The sequence below is a fragment of the Tympanuchus pallidicinctus genome, unplaced genomic scaffold (assembly GCF_026119805.1).
Source record: "Tympanuchus pallidicinctus isolate F22 unplaced genomic scaffold, pur_lepc_1.0 scaffold30, whole genome shotgun sequence".
Taxonomy (NCBI): domain Eukaryota; kingdom Metazoa; phylum Chordata; class Aves; order Galliformes; family Phasianidae; genus Tympanuchus; species Tympanuchus pallidicinctus.
The window spans coordinates 4402055-4424289 of NW_026294748.1; the positions used below are offsets into that span (position 1 = coordinate 4402055).

The 22235-nt window shown below is 52.3% G+C and overlaps 1 protein-coding gene across 3 annotated transcripts in view; it reads right to left on the reverse strand.

Annotated features, from left to right (window-relative positions):
* The window catches only part of LOC128087678 (protein CEPU-1), a 307830-nt gene that overhangs the window by 224062 nt on the left and 61533 nt on the right, over positions 1-22235 (reverse strand). The window contains exon 1 of one of the 3 annotated variants that reach the window (XM_052697516.1): positions 20286-20503. The exons of the other annotated variants lie outside the window; for them this stretch is intronic. Coding sequence (XP_052553476.1) covers positions 20286-20361 — 76 coding nt within the window. The 5' untranslated portion in view covers positions 20362-20503. Of the gene's footprint in view, positions 1-20285; positions 20504-22235 lie in introns of those variants that run through there. 3 annotated transcript variants of the gene reach the window in all.

Genomic DNA, 22235 nt, shown 5'->3' on the forward strand with positions numbered 1-22235 from the left:
CCAGCCCTGCAGACCCTCCCTATCAGCTCCCCGTGAAGATTTGTAGGCCATGCAGAATTGCTTTATTGACATTTAAAGGTCTCTGTCAATCCGGCCCCCACACATCTTTGTTACAGAGGACAGGATTACTTTCACCCAACCCTGCTGCCTGAAAGCTGAGTCAAGCCCAAGCTACCTTTTTCTTCTTAGGGGCAATTCTGGTGACACAAATCCATGGGGAGGATGAGAGCCATCCCGGGTGACCTGTGCCACACCAAGAGCTGCTGCACAGCACTTGCAGCACGAGGCAAGACGTGCTCCATCCAGCCCCTGCTGAGGGTTCCATGGAGCTCCATGCTGGGGAGAACAGGGATGCACTGTAGCCAAGCCTGCTGCTATATGAGGGGAGGCAATTTGGGTGAGAACACTGATGAAACAACATGATTCACAGGTCAGTGGGAAGCAAGGCGTAAACTAAGGGCAATGGACTCCAAAAGGCAGGTTTCAACAAACTGAGGAAGCTGGTGGATTATTGTCTCCTGGGACAACAGTGTAAGGGACAAAGGAGAGAAGAGCTGGCAGTACTGAAAGGGATTGTAATACATGCATAAACAGCAGGCTATCCCCATGCAAAGGGAAGATGGAGAGCTGAGGAAGAGGCTGCGTGGCTCATCAGGAGCCATTCCATGGCCTGGAAGCAAAGGAGAAACCCTACCAAAAAAATACAGAAACAAAGGCTCATAACTAGGGATGGGGGAAGCAGAAGGGCAACAGCAATCAGGGAGAAATTCAGCAGCGCCAATGTGCAAACCAAGTTCTTATCCGTGAGGGACACAAGGCAGGAACAACACAGCTCTTGTTCAAAGGAAGAGGAAGGGGAAGGTTGGGTCCATGGCCAAGCGTGTGGCTGGGATCTCCACTGCGTGTCGGATTGTCTGTCTGTCAGGGAAGGTACAACATGAGCACATCGCTCCCAATTCCACGTTAGAAGGGAGGCAGGCATTCATGCCGGCGCAGGAAGGGTTAAAACAAAAACTAAAAAGTCATCGAAAGTCATCGGGGGCTGATGGAGCCGTCCTGAGCGTGCTCACAAATGGGGAAATCAGCCAGCACTGCTCCTGGAGAGCTCGAAGAGGGCAGCAGAAAGGGCATGGAGCCTCCCTTATCTTCAAGGGAAAAAAAAGCCAGGAGCTGCAGGCAATCAGCTCAGCTTCAATCACGGCGAAGATACTAAAACAAACGATGAAACTATCACAGCTTGTAAGGCCCGGGAATTTAATAAAGCGAGAAAAAAGCCCCGCACCACCACCACCACCACGAGTTTGTCAAGAACAGATCATGTCAAACCAACCTAATTTCTGCCTTGACAGGATAACTAGGCTTGGTGGATAAGAGGAAAGCTGTAGACATGATATACCTTGACTTTAATAAGGCGTCTGAAGCTGTCCCACACGGCACCCTGCGAGCAACGCGCGGTCTGGATGTAATGGGGGCGGAGGGGAGGCTAACAGGCTGTTGACAAAGCGCTCTCAAAGAGCCCTTATCTATTATTTACGCACAAGCCAGGAGGGCAACCCGACGTGGGATCGTGCCGAGCTCTGTCCTGAGCCCCGCTCTGCTCAGCATTTGCATTAACAACTTACACGATGGAGCCAGAAGCACGCTTATTAAAATTTGCAGACGATGCCAAGCGAGGAGGAGAGGGACTGGAAGAGCTCGGAGGGTTGGACCAGAATTTCAAATCACCTCCGGAGCGAGCAATAGGAAATTCAATATGGACAGGAGCCAGGTGATGCACTTCGGGAGGAGAAATCAAACGCACGGATGGAAACGAGGAGCAGCGGTCAGGGAGCGGCGTGCAGGGACTGGAGCACCACAGACTGCAGAGGAATCGAGCAGGCCACGCAAGATGGCAAATCGTATTACAGGCTGTGTTAACACAAGCAGCGTAAGAAGGACAAAGGAGAATTATTTTGCTCCACTTGCTTTAATTCAGGCCTCAGCTGCAATATCCATCCCGATCTGGCCGTCATGCTTGCACAGAGCCAAAGGTTAAGGCGCTGTGGCTTAGCATGGCCACCGAGCAGCTGCCCCTGCTAAGCACACATCTGTCTGTGCAGAGCTGCTGCTGGAGGGTCCCCTTCCCTTCAGATCAATCCGGGCTGAGCTCAGCACAGTGCACACGCAGGGGTAGGCGCACACCTCGGGCTGATGGGATGCGATTGATCGCACGTCGGAGCCACGGACAAGTGGGGCTGAGTCCATGGAATAGCAATGAAACGGGTGAGAGGCACAGACAGCTCCAAAGGAAGATGAAAGGCGCTGGGGTTTGCTTTGTCTCGAGAAGAAAAGATTGAGTAAGACATGACAGCACTCTTCCCATACATAAATATCATATGAAGGTAGTGGTGAATAATTATTTGCCACATCCCTTGGAGGAGGCAGAAGAGAAAAGCCTAATTTGCTGCAGAGATTCTGACTTGCTACTTGGTGCAACTTCCATTCCGGCTCACGAAAGCCTTGCAGGATGTCTGCAGGAATCTGCATCACCTCCAGCACCAAGCAGCAGCTCTGGCAGCTGCCCACAAGGGGTGCCCCACGGCTACACCCACCGAGCCCCCAAGCTTTGCAGGGGTTATTCTGCAGCAGTGACAACACATCAGAGCAGCATGACAAAGGAGGAGACCACAAAGCAAGCCATCACCACACCAGTCATCTCCACGTCTCCATGCTGTGGCTGCTGGGTGAGCACCCACTCACCAGAGAGAGCGGACCAGCCAGCACGACCCCACAAATCACAGCAAGCCACACTCAGCACTTTTATTCTTTATTGTTCCAGCTCAGGCAGCTCCATTATTTATCCGGATTACTTATTCATGTTCTATTTCCAGGGACAACCTGCTTTGCTGGAGAGTTACCATCACCTCTCCTCCCTACCTGCCCCCAGCCTGATGCCCTCAGCAGGGGATCTGGGGATGGTGCTACCACTGCTCCAAGCAGAGCCAGGGTAACCAGCCTGTAACCATCTGTCCCTCCCTCACACTGCTCAAAGGTCCTGGCAGGGAGAGGACGGAAAGCCTCAGCCAAAAGCAACAGCTATGGCACAGACACTGAGTGACAGAAGCACCGCAGACCTCCCACGGCCACCCCACCACACCAGGCTTTCTGACCATCTTTGTGAGCTGAAACCACTGAACCACTTCAGAGACAGCAAGGGCTCAGCACCAGAGCTCTGCTGTAACCCCAGAGATGTCCAGCACACCCCACAGCCACCTACACCCCAGGTGTATTAATCACCCTCGTTTCAAGGCTTTGCTTCAGAAAGCAGACGGACTTTTATCCATTTTGCAAAAGGTTTGAAGGCTCTGTGAGACACATCCTCCTGCCCCACGGGACTCAGTCTCCCCATCTCAAGCACTGACATCCCGAAATCTCACCTTTTGTGAGAAATCATTTAGGTGAGAAAGGGCATTTCAAAGAGCACGGGTTGCTGCTGAGCCCTGCCCAGGCCCTGCATCACATCAGCAGCACAAGCCCACATCTGCAGCATCTGCCCCACTCCCTCCAGCACGTACAATATCCCAAAACCACACCGAGCTTTGAGAAAAAAAACCACCCTCAAAACAAATCAATGAATTCCCATAACAAAACACATAACTCTGGTCCCACCGTGGGCACGTACCCCTGGAGCCATCCCAAGGGCAGCACACAGCCCACCCTGTCGGGCAGCACAGAACAACGGGTGCACCCCACAGCAATGGGTGCTGAGCGCCTTCGAGGCCACACAGCAGAGTGTAGGTTGTTGCTGGCTCCATCAAGGACTGAAAGCACTAAATATCTGGCTAGAGGCACTCTCCAACTAGAATATCAGGTGCAACGATTTTTACCAACGTCCTGTTGCGCTGTTCTAGCTAGAAGGAAAAATATAAAGAAAAAAGGAGCAAGGCAAAAGCAAGCACTCACACTGACCTTGTGTGTTCACCTCTCTGCTCTGGCTCATCCTGCGTGTCCCACAGGCACAACCCATTACAGACCTCCCACCAAAGCCATCAATCCCACCACCCAGGTGTTTCATGACCCTCCAAGCTGCCCTCCATCTCCAGGTCATCTGCAGAGAGCTCCAAGGGGCAGGACATCCCATCAAACCCCATGCTGAGCACACAGCCACTCCCAGCTCCAGAACCAGACTCTCCTGAATGTCCTTTGAGGTGCACAGCGGCGGTGGCTGAGATGCTCTAATCAGTGCCTCTAATTTCACACGCTGCAAGGACCATGTTATGCCTTGGGATAAATGTGAGAGGCTTCCATTGAAGTGAAAGAGAGGTACTGCACTTCAGAAGCTGAAATTTAGCCTTTAAAAAAAAGAAAAAGTCGCTAAAACTAAAATATTAAAGTGCATTTAAAAACATAATAAGGCAGATCAGCAATCAAACGGAGCAGCTTGCCGAGGGGCTGATAAGTGAGGAGGATTCCAGGGGCAGATACCACTACAGAAGGAAGGCCAAAAAGGCCTCGTTCAGAGTCAAAACGGCTTTTGATCCGAAATGTGGCACGGATGAGCCGTGAGGAGAAATTAATTTCTACGCTGCAGAGCCGGTGAGGAGCAGCCCAGGGCCACCACTGAGCCCTGCCTTCCATCTTACGACCCTGCAGCAGCTCCCCAGCTCCCGTGCCAGGGATTTTGGTGCCCTGAGATCAGCAGGCTGAGCATCCTCCCAACCGCACTCACTGACAGTGACATCCCCAGCACCAGCTCCCCTCCACATGGGACATTCCAGCCTCGCTACCTCACTGGGGTCAGCCAGACTGGAAGCAGAAGTGTATAATCCTTTCACGAGTTAATTAAAGTACCCATCCATCCTTCATTCAAACCATTAGCCACGGGTTTTTACCATTAATTATTTGGAACCAAATCAAACAAACAAACAAACAGAAGACACAGAAAGAGAAGAGAAAGCCAAGCATGGGAAGGGCACTCCTGCAGCGGGGCATCCGCAACCCAGGACCCAGCCCATCTCTCCTCTGCCCTTTTCTTCCAATTTCCTTCCCTTCCCTTTATGGCTGTTTCCCCATCTCCTTCCCCTCTCCTCCTCACTCCCCATCACAACAAGGTTTAATGCCTCTCCATCTCTTTCTTCTTCCTGGGTAAATTGCAGCAAGCCTGCTGGCTGCTCGGGTGGAACACGCTGTTTTATATGCACCATAAAAGGAGAGAACTCTGTAAACAATATTATTTTTAATAAAATCCAAGGCTTTGGCAGGCCAGCTGCTTTTGTGTCTGTCTTAATTTAATCAGACAATCAGTTCTTTCAAGCAGCAAGAGGGAATGAAAAGCATTAGCAAGGAACCGGTGAGGAAAAGACACGATTTCCATCAAGTGCTTTCTGCCTGGTGTGTTGCTATGAGAAGCAGCACCAACTTTTCAGCAAACTGCTTCCCAGTCTGGCTCTGCTGAACACAGCTCTGTCAAGGCATGGCAAGGACGTGAGCGCATCGAGCTGAGCGATGCTCGCACAGCAGCACTTGGAAGCAGTGGTACAGAGGGTGCGAGGGATGCACAGCCCCATGCTGGGTGATGTTTGGAGCCAGTGCAGCTCTCTGCAGCTCTCTGGAGCACTGCAGGTCTCTCCCTGGAATGGGAGTCCCCGTGGCTCTGTGGGTCTCACTTTCGTGCCCACGCCAAACCCCCAATCCCAAGCTATGGGGTCAAAATTCAAAGCCAACTAATATGATGGCAGTAAGGTAAGGAAAAAACATTGAAGACCTTACACGTATACTCCTAAAGGTCTGGAAATGCATGTGGCCAAGCAGCAATCAAGGAGCACCCACCAGTACTTCCCTGGAGCAGAGCTCAGGACTTGGCTCTGAGGGATGTGGGCCGTGCAGGCAGTGGGCTGGGGTTGGATGGGGGATCGGAGGGTCTTTGCCAGGCTGGACGGGATCCTGGGCAGCCTGATCTACTGGATGGCAATCCTGCCCAGGGCAGAGCATTGGAAATGGATGATTTCTAAGGACCCCCCCAGCCTAATCCATTCTGTGATTATATGATTCCAGTCTTAATGAGGCTACGATATCCCCAACTTCGTATCAGAGCGTTCTTTGTTACGCACACTGAAAGCCACAAATCCTCAAGAACAGAGATCTTTGAAACCATGAAATAGTAATTGCTATATTCAGACACAAAGTAAACAAATTAATTTACTTGTTTACCCGGTTAAAAAACTGTTAATCACTTTTAATATCTTAAAAATACATGTAAGGCACAGGCATAAATATCACCAGTAAAGCAAACATGGTGCTCGGCACTGCAAAGGAATTAAAATTAGTATTTAATTACAAGAAATCGCTCGAAGTTCTTTTGCTACCATTAATCATTTCCAATTATGACTGTAATTACAAGCCAGCTTTTCTCTTTGGGTGGTCACTGCTGGGATCCAACACGGTGACCCTGTGCTCACTGCCAGGTGCACTGACCACTGAGCGCCTCTATGGCGCACCACCGTGCCGTGAGCTTGCAAACAACAGGAGGAAGACATGGCGACTCCATCCCCATTGCCTGCACTGATTTTGCAGCAGCAAAACAAACCCACAGGCCAGGCTGGAGCAGCACTCCTGGGACGTGGTGCCCTGCTGGCCATGATGCTCCCCCCAGGCCCGGCTGGCACCGCGATGCACCAAAGGCGACCAAACCACAGCAGGCAACACAGAAAATCAAATGGAAACGTTCCCTCTTGGTTCCCTCGATACTTCTGCACGGGAAATGTGATTAAACTGTCCTTATCTTTGTGGGAACAGTTGTTAGCAATAATGAAATCATCCAGCCCTTTTCTTTTTGAAATCCAGCCACATCCTTTGGCTCCAGGAAACAGGGGCAGTGACATGTGCTGTTTTCATAAAAAGCCACAAGACAACATATTTCATTGCAATAAATTCCCTTCCCTCAAGTGAAGAGTGGAGGAGAAGAGACTTCAAGGACAGGGAAAAGTTTCAGCCAAAGGGAAAGACTGAGCTGAACCTCAGCCGAGGTTGGCAACACCGAGGCTGGCTCGGCAGGATGGAGGTGGTGTGGTGGGGGCTGGATGCTCCCCACTCAAATAAAAGGCTCCATGTGGAGCCCAACAGAGGTGGGACTCAGGTGAGATATAAGGAAATATTTTTTCTCCAAAGGAGCGGTGATGCATCGGCGCAGTGAGCGCAGGGTCATCGCTGGGGGTGCTGCAGAGCCCTGGGGACGTGGCACTGAGGGACGCGGGCTGGGGATCTCAGAGGTTTGTTCCAACCTGAATAATTCTATGCCTCTACAACTGCAAGGCGACAAACCTCACCCTGCTGAGTGCTCCATCCTCATCCTCACCAAGTGCTTGGGCCGCCTGCTTTCCAACCCACCTTAAGAGTCCAAGTCCCTGCTCCATTCTCCTCTCTGCCCAACGTCAGCCCAGCATCCCCAAAGCCTGGGCTGCCCGGGCGGATAACACGTGGTGACTTAGCAGCTTAGCACTGAATTAAGCAGCCAGCTTTCCCCCGTGCTGCCCCCTAATTAGCGGGCTGCATTTTGTCGTCCTCCCAGCGCTTGGCTGAGGCTCCCCTTCCCTCCGCTCCACGCTTATTCTGTTCACTGAACTAATTGCTGAGCGCCTGCACCCTGGGTGTCTGCTGCTGTTGGAGAAGATTAGTATTTTTACAGAGGGGGAAAAAAAAGATTAAAAAAAAGAGATTGTGTTTTTTAAAGCAGATGAAAGGAGAGCCCAAGGAGATATGCATTTGACTCTCAAACACGCTCCTTCAAGTCTCCCTCAGCAGTACTTAAAGGCGTTTCCAAAGCAAGACTTTATGAATGCTAAATGAACCCAGCGCCTTGTTCCTCTGCCACAAGAAAGGGAAAAACTTATCTTTTATATACAATATTTCCTTTACGGCTGACACCGTGCATCACGCATCACTACGACCAGCCCCACTTCAGACACAAATGCTGACCTTCACAAAGTCACGGGCAGAGCGCTGCCTCACCCGGAGGGATGCTCTGTGCAAAGGGCCAAGGTGAGGAGGGCACAGGTTGGGATGAGCTGAAAGCTTTCCTCCCAGCTGCTGTGATCTCAGCTGCCCCTGCCCAAGCTGGGACGTCCACGGAGATGCACTGCTCAACACGAGGCTTTCTAAGGATGCTGTGCTGGAAAGAGGGATGCAGGTTGGATAGCGGAAAGACAACTAAGGGAAACCAGAAGCACTAAGGACAAAGTGCAACACTCCCCATCCAGCCCTGCAAACTGTACCACAGAGGGATGCTGGTTGGATTTGCACCCAAACTTCCCAGCACCTGGCCAGCACACCAGGCCTTCAGCAGCCAAGCACCCTGGGCTATCTGGGTCACTCAGCAGAACGCATTGCCCACCCTAACTGAGCAGCAGGGATCAGCTCCTTCCTCTGCCCCTTTCTCCCTACCCAGGAGGTGGGTGAGAAGTGCACCCAGCTTCACACAAAACACCCTGTGAGGAGATAGGGCCGTGCTTTTAGGAAAACACCCACCCAAAGGAAGTCCTGGGAGATTTAATTAGCCACCGTCTGTGCTGCTTAAGCTAGTTGGGTGCTACATAATTGCTAAATATTATCTCGGCAGGTACAGCAGTTTGTTCGGATAATGCCGGTGATTGACATTTCCCTGGCATCTTTCATCCCAACCAGATCTGATATTAGTCTATTATAAAACATTCTTCTGTCCCAATCCTCCATATGTCTCTGAACTGTCAACAGGATGGTAACTGGCTCTGCATTTTCAAAAGGCACAAAGCAACTTCATGGGATGCAGCAGAAGCTGAGCTCAGCTTTGCTCGAGTTGCACACACATACACAAGGAGATACGGGCTCTTCTTCAGTACTGGCACAGGGTGAACCTGCTAGAAGTGGTGCACAGCACCCAAAAAGCTCACAGCCAAAGGGAAGGGCCCATCTCCATCCCCCGGGAGGCAGCAGCGGGTGCCACAACTCAACACCAACGTGAAAAATATATTCCAGGGACAGCCCAGCAGAGGGGCCACCGAGTGATTAATTGGAGAGTATCAGTTTGGGATAGGTCTCTAAATTCCCATTAAGTCAGGTGCTGAGGCATCACACATTAATCCAGAACATTTCCCCTTCGGCCCAAACAAATAAATAACTGTTGTATAATTCAGGGAGGATGGGGTGGAGCCATCTCATCCCCCCTCTCCCTGCCTCTTCCCAACTAACCAGTGAATAAAACATCGCCCGCAAATCTATTAGGCTAATTTTAAATCCTGACAATTTAGCAGCACTTCAGCAAGATAAGAGCCATTTATTAAAAGCCACAGTTCATTAAGCCAAATGCTGCTGGCGTATTTACTCAGAGAAGCTGGGCTGGGCTCCCGTCAGGGCCAAGGGAGGAGTCCCCATGCCCCACCAGACCCCCCAACGTGGACCTTCCCCCTCCCAAACTCGTGTGGGGCCACGGGAAGAGGATCCTACGGCTCCATGCATGACTGCATTTGGAGCAATCCCTGCTGCAAAGCTGTGCCCTACGACAGCATGGACACTCCTGAGAGCACCAAAGCCAGAATTGGGATGAGCTGAGCATCACTTCAGACCCGTTCCCGTTAATGGCAAGCACAGATTGACTCCAGGCAGGGGATGACAGCAAGCCAAGGGAGGGCTACATAGGAAGGATTGTTTTTTGCCAAAAGCGACCAGATTGCACTCAGAGCTTTCATTCCTCCAGACAGCAACGTGACATCTCTGTAAGTCCGCTCTGCTGCACTGCTGTACTGCCTCCCAGTGCTCTGGGACACGGGACAGGCTCGGGGCTGCCCGACTGCAGGGAGGCAGCAGACAAGGAGATGGACTCCCTCCTTTAACAGCCCTGCATCTCCTGCTGTGTTTTTTTTAACCTCCAGGATGGCAAAGTGTCACACCGCAAGATGCCAAGTGGCACAGCAACCACAACCAACCTACAGGTGGGCAAAATCCAAAGACGCCCCAGGAAGGAGCTGCACTAACACAGCCCGTGGAGTCTGAGCAAACTCCGTGCCAACCCACTGACTCCAGCACAGTGCAGCAACATCACTGAGCTGGCAGACCCCTCCGGGACCTCCTTGCTGCTCAGATCCCAGCAGTGTGGGTCTTTGTGGGTAGGGAGCAATCAGCGCCGGCTCGGCGGTACCCGAGGGATGGAGGCACGAGGGATGCAGAGCAGCACTGCGAGCAGCAGGCAGCAGAGGGCAGTGAAGAAATCCCATCTCACAGAGTTTGTGAGCGCGATTCATTCCAGCGGGAGCCATCCAAAGAGACTTTATCAAGTGCAATTGTCCCACTGTGCCTTTCACCTGCACACACTCGCAAGACAGTCTGGAGTCACCACAGAGTCTCCCTTTACAGTCATAGCTGAAAGGAGCATTATAAAGGTGAATTAACATTTAAAAAGAATGTAAAAAACCCAGAACTGTTCTAATGATGATTAATGGGAAGCTATAAGGGAGGCCGTGACCTCCTAGTGTCATTAAATGGATTGGCAGGTTTCTGAGCATTAATTATAAATAGCCACAGGAGTTCTAGCGCTTAGCAGAATGATGATAAATCCATGACACGGGCGGAGGGACAAGGAGTCAGGAGCAGAGGGAACGTGTGCTGGGTGTGCACGTGCACACAGCAGCAGTGCTGGTTTGCACACCCTTACGTGCACAAGAGAGGTGGAAAGGGAGAGGCACAGCCGTGCCCATCTGAGCGTGCTGCTGTGCTGGGGTGGAGAGAGAGAAACGGGCACATGATGAATTAGGCTCTGCCAGTCAATCACATTTCCTAAATGTTTTATATCCCAAAAGCTATAAAAGCAATATCCCTTTCTGGCCTTATTGGAGCCATTTCTGTAAGGCAATCACATCTGTCTCCCCGGGGATTTCAGCTGAACCATGCCTGGGCTCCCCCTGCTTTTGTACTTACTGTGCAGCCTGCTCCCAGCCAAGGGTCAGAGCGTGCATACAAATGGGGAGGAAGAGGGAAAAACAAAAACAGCCCCTAATCAGCTCTGCAGCAGACATAAACTTCTCCAGATTGCCCAGTGCAGAGGCTGCAGGAACCGGAGGCTGTCAGCATTTCGCAGCCCTCAGCTTTGTGTTTCCTTCTCTCCAACTGTGCTCCTCCACATATGACATCCTGGGTTGCTCTCCCAAGGAAGCACAGCGACTGCAGAGGGCAAAGGGCCCTCGTGCTGACAATGCAGGGGCTGGGGGGGGGATGTCAGGGGTGTCCCCGTGCCACAAAACCCCCTCCATAGGGATCCCAGCGCTTCCATCCCCACTCCCTGCATCCCCAACCACCCAGCATCACCTGTGCCAGAACTGAAAACACTGCTGCTCCTACTGAGATTTAAGTATCATTGCCCTGTGGGCTCCTCCAGAGGAAGGCATTATTTCAGCTGATTGGAAAACGGTGGCAAAAGAACAGGTTCTCCATACAATTTTCTTCATATCCTATTAGTCGCAACACAATTACAGCGAATGCATCAATTCTTCGTCCCAGCAGCTCCTGGAAAGAGCCACCTATTAAAAGCTGGCTTATTAATGGAATTGTACAGCCAGGATTAATCGGGCCGCGCTGGCCCTTTCCATTTCTCACTCCACAAGTGCTTTTGTTTGCTTAATAGGCTGAAGTAACTCGAGAACGACGCAACTCACAGCTTCCCCCATCTGCTGCGCACATCGGCAGCAAATTCAATCTCTCTTTATTTTAGGGCATCACTCGGGGCTCAGACGTGGCACCATGGACATCCACACACACAGCAGTCAGGGCTGAAGCAGAAGAGGCCTTTCATTTCCCTTCTGGAGGAGCACAGCAGAGCCAGCAAGGGGAATCCCATAAACCATCGTCAAAAATCCCACATGGATTTGAAACGCCGAGAACAAGTGCCAAAGCAAGGCAGCAGGAACCAGCCAGGGGATGAGTGCAATATCATCCCATGAGCGCTCTGAGAGCCCTCAGCTGCCCCAAAACAGCCCCCAAAGAGCCCCAGCTGCAATGCCAGCCCTATTGCCAGCCCCATTCCCACAGCTGCTGTCTCCCAGCACAGATATTACGGTGGTGGCGAAGCCAATGCATGTTGAAGCACGGTAATATAGTATGACTTTCCCCTTTAATGGAATTTTTCTAGCCCACTAGGAAAAAAAAGACTCCATTAGCCCTACTACAAAGGCTCCTACTTATTAGTATTTTAGAACAGCGGCAAAAACATTTCTTGAATCTAATTATTGCTGACAAATATGAAAATTGAAATCAAAGTTAAATTTTCAGCTACAGTGCTTCATACGGCAGCAGCTCGCCCGCTCCCGACTTCAGCATCAACACATTTGTTCTGCAGGGACGGAGCCCCCCCAGCCCACCCCTCCATCTCTGCAGCACCCACTGCATGTTTACCAGCTGGCAGAGTACAGCAAGGCTGGGAGAGAGCTTTTCTTATATTAATTTCTGTATTTTTATCCCCCGCTCTGCCCTCTCCCCCAGCAAGGAGTTGCTGGGTGATTTTAAATTCCTTGAGATCGAGGATCGGGGGAAGGGGGGAGAGAATTGGGGAGAAAAAGAGCCTTGTCAACATATTTCCTTTCTCCTGCCTCCCCCCCCCCCCCCCAACATACTGTAAAAATCAATCCCCTTTGTCATTTTGCTCTGCTTGTGTGAATGTTTAATGGCTGTCGAGGGAGATAATGATTGCTGCTAGGAAATTCATTTCAGATTTGCTATTTATAAAGTACTTGGTGCTCAGGTGGGAAATTAACATAAGGAAGGGGGAAAGGGACCGAAGCAGGGAAAGAAAAGCAGCAGGAGAGGAGGGATGAGGCAGCGGGGCGGCCTGAGAGGTCTGAGGAGGATGTGCCCAATATCTGCATCCTCACTGGAGCAGAAGGATGAGGATCATGCAGAGGGATGAGGATGGAGACCCACACTGGGCCCACAGGTGTTCCCCAGCACCACCAGTACGTACACACCCTGCACCTCTCACAGGCATCCCTCATATGCATCCTGCACCCCTCCTGGGCATAGAATCAGGGCTGGAAGAGATCTCTCAGATCTCCAGCCCAACCCTTCCTACTGCTCCCACTGACCACATCCCTCAGTGCCACAATCCTGGATCACCTCTCGATGGTGACTCCACCACCCCTGGGCCAGCACATCACCAGTCCTTCAAAGAAGAAACATTTCCTAATCACCAACCCACACACACTGCTCCAGAGGAAGGGCTGGGGTCCCTTCAGCAGGACAACAACAACAACCATGCCACTTCTTCTTTTCCCCCCTGTCACTGCTCCAATATAATTTACTAGCTGTACATCCACACTACGGTTTCCGAACCCAGGTGGCTGAATGCTGCCCAGTGCTGCTGTTTCAGCTAACCCTCAGCTGCAGTTCTGGCTTTGCCTGGACCTTAGCTGAGACCTCAGCCCTCTTCTCCTCCTTGAGTTTGTGATTCTGAGCACAGAGCAGAATGGCACTGCACTGCATTACATTGGTGTATGGGTTCACTCCTGTCACCGCTCTCAGATTCTTCAATGGGTTTTTCTTCCAGACTCTACGCTGAATCTTTTTCTGTGGAGCTCCTGACTTCTTCCAAGCTCCATTTGGTCACCATATGCACTGGCAGGTCACAGCCAACTCTGCACAGCAGCAGGTTTGCACCAGGTGCTGTCCCAGTCACCCAGCTCAAAGAAGGCACTTTCAACCCAACTGCAGGAAACACCCAACGTGGTCACAGAGAGCGAGGTGCAGCAGATCCAGCATCCCATAGCGACACCCCATCCAGCATCCCACCTCCCTTGTGCACACCCAGCATGCTCTGTGGGCATCCCGCATCCCTCACGGTCATCCCTTGAACACGACTCCCATCCTCGCAGGCATCCCTTGCATACATCCTGCACGAGCATCCCCCATCCCGGCCTGTACAACCCGCAGAGCATCCATCCCAGCTCCCTGCACAACCTGTTGCTGTGTGGGTGGCTGTGAATCCCAGGGGGAATTCCCAGCTGTGCCACCGCCGGAGCAGCGCAGGCAGCGCGACGCACGCAGCCATTGAGCTGCTAATTCCTCGTCTCAGAAGTTGCTTTTCACTTTCTGATTTTTCAATAATAGGCTTGCTATGAATCCCTTAAGCTTCTGAAATAAGCCAAAAACCGCTTTTCCAGCCATTTACATAAACACAAGTGGATCAGAAGGAATAATCATAGTTTATGCATTATTTGGGGGCTTTGGAGCCGGCTGCTAATGTGATGTCAGGTTTTGAAGCTGAGAACCTACAACGGGAAGTGTTGACGGGTAGCAAAGCAGCGGAAAGCATCAACAATAAATAATACCATTTTTTCAATGTTGCATTCAATGACAGCTTGGCTGTCCAGCGGCTCCCGCTGCCCGCAGCACTGTTCCAAAAAGAGCCTCATTAAGAGAGATGTCACTCATGCCAAAGCCAAAACCAGCCCTGTCGCTCCTTGGACTGCCATCAAAACCCCGGTGCCGGCTTCGGGGATCGACCGAGCAAAAAGTCTCATGTAGGCACCCTCTCATCTCCTCACACCATCTGTCCTGCAGAACGGGAATAAAGCCTGAAAGCAACCAAACAAACCCAGCAACTCAGCGTTATCCACCAGACAGCCTCCCAAAGAGGGGAAAACAATACATGCAGCCACGCTCAAAGGGCCAGATAGCGCTGCAGTATTAATGAACCTTGCTTCGCACTTCAAGTGCTTGTCGCGCTTCCAATGAGGCGGGTTGGATTTGGCTTTCAAAGCAGGTCTTTAAATCAAGAATGCTGCTTCTGACAAAATCACAACATTAGCAGAGTCTGTTTTGAAGAAGTAATAATAAAAAAAATAAAAAAAGAAATGGAACGAGGCGCGAGACTGCGGGCTCTGCTGTGCTGCTGGAACGCCGCCCTCGGATTGCTATTTTGTTTGAAATAACTTCACAACTTCGTACACAAGCAAGCTCGGATCTGGAGCAAAAAATACTTGAAATCAATCCCTGTTTCCCCCACGTTCTTCTATCGTTGGGAATCCGTGCCTTTGAATGGAAAAACTCCCTCTGTTTCCAACATTACACAATTTCCTGCGGGGTTTCCCACTCCTCGGCTGCTGCTGCTCCACTGAGTCACAGCAGGGCACACCTGAGGGCCTGGGTTACTGCAAGCTTGGCTTAACTGGGGAAGAAGCTTTCTTCCTGCTCTGTGGTGCAAAACTGCATCGTGGGGCAAAGACCCCAGTTGCAAAGGGAATACAAGCTAGATAGAGCTGCGAGAAGAGAGGGAAGAGGTGTTGTCCCTATGGCAAGGTGAGGATGGAGCACACAACAATCCCAACTCACTGCAGGATTCAGGCAGAACCAAGCTCCCACTGAATGGTTCGAGTTGGAAGGAACCTTAAAGGCCATCTAGTCCCATTCCCTGCAATGAACAGAGACACCCAAAGCTCCACCAGCTGCTCAGAGCCCCGTCCAGCCTGACCCTGGGTACCTGCAGGGATGAGGCAGCACCAGCTCCATCAGCACCTCCCCAGTGTTCTAAGGGAAATACTCAGAGCCACACTGCCCAGCACCCAGCCCTGCTCAGCAAGCAAAGCATGCAGGAGGTGGAGGAAGGAAAAAGCAGAGGGGGGAGGATGCCAAGAAAGGAGCGCTGCCTTTAGAGGGAACAGCCAGCGGGACAAGGCGGGTCAAAGGGTCAATTAATTTACAACAGCTTTCAGCATTGGACATATTAACTGTAAGCGCATCAAAAATCCATGCTATCCTTCTTGGCAGGAGATAAGAGCACATTGAAGGCAGCACCTCTGATTTATTATTAACCAGGAGCGAGGCGTGCGCGTCAGGAAGGCAGAAGGAGGCGGATGCAGCCCTGAATGTGCCAGTAGCACAGCGTGCTCCACGCAAAAGGGCTCCAGCACCTGGGATCAGGGTGCCCCAGGGATGCAGTGATGGAGAGCTCATCCTCTGTGCTCTTGGCTACTTGAAGGAATGAGAGGATGCACATGCAGAGGTGCAGGATGCTGGCTGAAGATCGAGACATCAGCACGGCTTGGGTTTCTGAATCCCAAAAGTTGGCATCTTGCTCCTCTTGGCCTCTGGTTGAAACCAAGAACTCCATCCCAAGTCACAGCTCCAAGGCAGCTGTGAGCCTTTGCCATCAACATCTGAGAGGGATCACGGCTTGGTCCCACTGAGCAAGAGCAGATTTGTCACCGTGCATCAAAGGAGCACAACCAACAACCCAAAAACATAATCACATTTACCCTCCTTAGGGCTTTGCTCTAGTAAAGGCATCCATTGGGCTGGGAACAGGCAAAGAACATTTACCCTCTCCTGGCCCTTCAGAAGTTTGGGAAGAGATACCAAAAGGTTTTTTTCTGGCCCCGTGGCCATAAGGACATCCCCTTATGACGCTTTGGCTGCAGCCATCCTCTCCACCTCCACCCTGGCTTATCACAGCCAGCCTTGCTTGCTGCCTTGACCCAGATCTGTCAACTGATCAATTCTTTTTTTCATAGAGAAAAAACAAAATGGGGGGAAGGAAATCACAAATACGGATATTTTTAAGCAAAAACAGCAAGAGAAATAAACGAAGCAGACACTTGGAATATCAGATGCACTCATCTCACTCACAACAGGGCGAGCACAACAGGCAGATGCAATAACCATCAGCCAAGGTTACTATGATGATCCAAATGAGAAGAGGAAAAAAAATGGTTTTCACTGAGCACTGGGACACCCCAAAACCGGTGGCAGTCCCCAGAGCACCCAACCATTGGCAGGAAGGCTCCCTCTGATACATCACAAATTCATCTGTACCTGAGAGGAGGAGCACTGTGCACAGCACCCCCGGAGCTGCGCCCATGCATGGAAGCAACAAGGAGCCCACGCACAACCCCACGTGCAGCACTGCACACAGCCCAGCTCAGCCCCACCACGTGCCGACCCAACATCGGCGCCGTCCCGTTCATCCGCAGTGCATCCTTCCCATGACAAAGGTCTGCTGGGGCTCCTGTTGACTCTGCTGAGTCTTAAAAATGTGCCAATTAATCCCAGCCAGCAGCCTTGTTTCCAGAGGTGCCGGATCCCTGCTTGCAGCTCCAGTTAGAATCAACGAGAGTGACAGATGCTCAGCAGTGCTCCAAGTACCCACACCGCACCCCCCTCTTTTATGTACTGCACCTAACTAGGTTATCTAATCATGTCGGTATTGATTATTACTGTTATTACCTATTAAATAGCTATTTTCTGTCGTTGGGGTGAATATCACATTTTATTGACCTGCGTGGTAACCATTAACCACCACGGAAGCCACATCCAGCATTTCCCCAGGGGAGCAATAAATCCGGGTGTTCACCAGAAGACATCGATGCACATAATTTTTCTGATACGCATTCATTAGTGCAATTACCTCCGTGCAGGAGCTGCTGGGTTTCCCTCCAGCCCTCCTGAGGCTGCAGCCCCATTCCAGGCCACGTTCCCCAACCCTGCCCTTCCCAATGGCAGCACCCCAATGCCTCTGCCATGTTTCAGCCCCGTTCCCCTTCAGGTGCCATCTGCAACCCAACCACATTGAGGGGGCAAATAATTCTTCCAAGTGAGGATTGCTTGGTGTACGATGTTGACATCTGCTATTATTTTACATACCTATGCAGCACGCTCATTAGAATAAGGTCTTTATGCTAATTTGTAAATCAATTTCCCATAATTCTTGGCTTACTGATGCTAAAGGCCCAGCTAAATCTTTGCTGACCTTTTAGCCTGATTAATTCCCTCATGCGTGGCTGAGTGAGGAGTTTCTTCCCCTCCTCTCCTGGACTGTGATTCTCACACCCATCCTTGGGAAGCATGGCTGGGTGGCAATAAGGGCATGGCCACGAGCATCCCTCTGCTTTGGGAAGAGAGAACACAGCCTCCAAGCTGCTCCACACCCCCACTGCCACTATTCCACATGGTGCAGAAGAGCTGTGGGGGATGCTGCATTGCAAGCAGCACTCATCCCCCAGCACCGGGGCCGGAGCCCCTGCTTCCCTGTGTGCCCAGCGCCAGGGGAAAGGGAAAGAGAACCAACAACAAAAGCTGCAAACCAATGGATGCTTGCATAAATACAGGCGTCCAAGCACTCCTGAATTACCCCACTTCACGCTCCTCTCCACACTCAAGCACACTCACAAGCCACTCTCCTTATTGTTTGTTTGGCTGCAAATAGGTAAATGACCCGGAGTATTGACAAACTGCCGCAGAGGGCAGCACAGATCTCTTGAGCTGTTTGGAGTAGCGATGTGCAAAACAGTTCTTTCCTGCATGACAACAATTTTCATGCTTTCAGCCACAAACCAGTTCCACCATCAGGTAAGGAAAGTTAAAATTCAAAGAAATACTGTGAATAGCGGAAAAGATCACTACAGCAGCAGGGGGCTGCTGCATATCTGCCAATGCACACACATATGTAAATGCACAAGCTCCCTCTGGGGCTGAATGGAAGCCCAATTGCTCAAAATCCACTTTGAAAGTTTTTGCTAAAAACCAAAATGACTTCTGCTCCCAAGTTTATTTCCTTGAAATGACTCCTTGAAACACAATTATGCAACGCAGCCTCCCAGGGGGACCCTCTCCCATGCAGCACTGATGACCCAGCACCTCCCAGCTTCCAAAAAAGGTCCAAACTTTCGGCTGCCCTATGCCACCCTCTTCCCCCCCATCCTATGGCTCTGCCCCCCCCCATCCCACGCTGTGCTGCAGCTCCAGCTGTTCCCACCCAGCAGTGACTCAGGGCCTTGTGGGACCAACACTGCATGCAGGGCTGAGTGCGGGGGGGGCTGGGGGTGTGTGTGCAAAGGATTTCAGTCAGGAGGAGGCAGCCCACCCCTCCCCACTGCTCTGCTGCAGAGAGGGAAAAAAAAAAAAAATCAACTTTTTGATCTGCAGGCTTTGATGGGAGAATGAAGGGAAGCATGAGAGATGAGCAGGGAATAGGGCTGCAAGGAGACAGAAGAAAGCACTAAAAGAGGCACAGATTCTGCATCAGGGAAGCAAGGAGAAGGATGGCTGCCCACCGCCCAGCCTGGGCTCCCCATGGAGGCGGCAGCCCCGGGAGCCCCAAGGGGAACGAGATGCAGAGCGCCAGCATTCCCAGCAGCATCACAGGCAGCGGGAGCTTGAGGAGGTCGATGGGAGGAAGGCAAAGAGGAGCGATGCCTCGCTGTGTGCTGTGCATGCTAAGCAGCCCGCGCCGCTCCATCCCAGCAGCTCTCCCTGCAACAGCGGGCCCAGCAGAGAGAAGTTTGAGCGCTGCCCATCTCCCCCTGCTTTGCTGGGGCACAGCCCCCGCTCACGAGCCCCCAGCCCCACACAAGGTCCTGCTGCACGGAGGATGAACCAAGCAGGGATGCTCAGGGCAACAGCTGCCCACCAACAGGCACCAGGACAGCTGCAGCATTCCCACTGCAATGCCATCCCCTATGCAAACGCATCCTCATCTCCGGGGCTGCCTGCACCCCAAAAAACCCCCGAGGGCAACCGGAGCCCTCAGGATCATACATCCACAATGGGGCTCGGGGGGCACCCCGCCTGCATCCCGAGATGGCCGGGCAGCCGGTGCAGGATGCGACCCCCCGGAGGAAGCCCCGCTCCCACAGCCCCTCCAGATGGCTGTAAGGAGCCTAACGCAGACTGACAGCCCGGTGCTGCCGGCCAGCTGGGACCGGCTGCCGCCTCCCCCTTCCTCCCCCCCACCCCGTTTCTCTGTTTTTATATATAAAGCGCACACATTTATTTTGCAAATCCCCTCCCCAGGGGCTGCAGGGTGTGAGCAAACTGCTCACCATCAGAACACAGACCACAAATTCCCCAACTCCTCAGCCCTCGGGTTGCACCGAGTTTTTGGGACGACCTTGCAGGCGGATCCAGCAAAAGAAAACCAAACCAAGCCGGGGAGGGGGGGAAGCAGAAAAGCAGCGCAGAAGGGCCACGAAGCTCCCCGTGCGCACCGCCTGTTGGATGTACGGCTCCTCCAGGAGCCAAGTTGTGCTGCTGGAGATGGCAGAGCCGCTTGGCACCGCCCAGCATCCCCTCTCCCCAAAAATCAAGAAGTTCCTCCATAGCGCAAAGTAAGGGGGGGTGGGGGGGGGGGGTGTCAGCAAGGGAGGAAGGGAGATGTCACCGTGCTGCATCCCCCACAACTCGGGGGACAGGGGGGACCTCAGCAGCCTCTCGCTCCCCCCTCCTCCCCCCACTCCCTGTTGGGGGCTCCTCGCCCCCAGGATGTCGGTATAGGATCACGCACGCTCGTACCCCCCTACCTTGGAAGAGGAGGAGTGCGGCCATCCCGGCGAAGATCACCCATGAGACGGGGTGCTGCATTTTCGCCTGGGCCATATTCGGAGCTGCGTGCCTCCCCCTCCTTTCCCCACTCACTGCCTGCTGCCGGGGAGAGGTTTAAAATCCAGCGTTTCCCGAAGCGAAGCGCGAAAAAATAGGCGAGGTAAAACGAAAAAAAAAAAAAAAAAAAAAAAAAAAAGGAAAAAAAAAATCCCCACAGGGAAAAATAAAGAATAGGGAAGGAAAAAAAAAAAAAATAAAGAAAAAGAAAAAGAAAAAAAAAAAACCACCGCAGGATGGGGGAGGGAAAAAAATAAATGAAAAATAAAAAAAAAAAGGGGGGGAGGGGGGAAGGGGGGGTCGGAAGGGGCGGCAAGGTGCGACGGACAGGCGCTGCGTGCCCGCCGCTCCGGCCCGCACACGCCGCCCGGGCTGCACACGCCGCCGGCCGCGCACCGCTCCCGCCCCGCGCCGCTCATTGGCTCCGCGCCGCCTCTGGAGCCGCCCCGCTCCGCTCCGCTCCCACCGCACCGCTCCGGCAGCGCCGCCGCGGGGCCGCTCCGCGCTGCCCTCACTGCCCGGCTCGGCTCCCGACCCCAGGGGCAGCTCGGCCCACCCCCCCTTCACCTCTCCTCTATTAGATTTAATTTAACTCGTGGCATCGATCTACTGTTATTCCAGATAAAGCCGTGCGCGTATAAGAACGGGCTCCGTGTTGTAACTGCGCTCGCCCCATTCCTAACAGCTGATCCAATGCTGCTCGTGTAGGTCCTGCGCCCAAAAGAACTGCTTGCTAGGTACCAGGATGGTTAGAGGTGGAAATGACCTGAACGGGGGCACCTACAGCTAACCAGCAAGTGCTATTGGCACAGCTGCCCAGGGAGCAGAGGGTCACCACCCAAGAGATGCTCAGAGCCATGGAAATGTGGCACTGCAAGGTGGGGATCTGAGAGGTCTTTTCCAGCCTCAATGGTTCTGCGATTCTCTATCTGGAGCCCATTCCCCAAGGCGGCCCATCCTCTGACCCTAAAAGGTCCAAAACCAACACATGCAACACAATACGGAGAGCACAGCACCACTGTGGGCCTGGAGACCAACACCATACATTGACCCCATCCAGCATTTGTCCAACACAGAGAAAACTGGAAGCACCGAACCTCCTTCATGCCGGCCAAATAAGTAACGCTGTGTTAAATATTCAGCATTTCATTAGTGGTGCATTCTGTTGCTTGAGATGACTCACAGCAACATAAAACAACATTATAGGCAGAAAAGTGACAAAGAAAAAAGAATATCTTGGCTTTTTACACCGACTCCTCCTCAGAGATTCCCAAGTCTGAGCTGTTCGCTTTGCAATCCAGAAGATCTGGCCGGAAAGCTCTGCATATCCAGCTGTGCTCCTCCTGCATGGCTGCAGCCTGGGGAGCTCCTATGGGGCAGCTCTGCAGTCTTTGTCCCCAGCCAACAGTCACACCAAGGGCCAGCACTCGACTCAACACAACCCCAGCTATTACAGCACCCAGAGAACCACCCCGTTTGCTCGATTATCGACACGTTCCCCTCTAAAACCCAAACTTCCCATCTGTCTGCCCAAGCAGAGAGCAGCCCCTGTGCTGCAGCGCTCTTCCCAGACTTGCTCCATGCATTACCAAGTCACACAGCACTTGTTCATGGCACGTCTATTTACCCAACACACCGGAACAGCTCCTAAGGAGCCCTGGGCTCGTGGCTCTGCACAACACCAGCTCCTTGTGTCGAACAGCAGGTGATGTTCAACACAATGCCGTGCAATAAACGCCTAATATCCATCACCTCGTACATATCTGCGTGCAGTGATAGGAAAGTACAGATAGCAGGGCTGTGCTCCCGAGATAGGGGACGGGGAAGGAGTTATCCATTGGAAATGGATGTGGGGTTAAGGAGGGATGCTG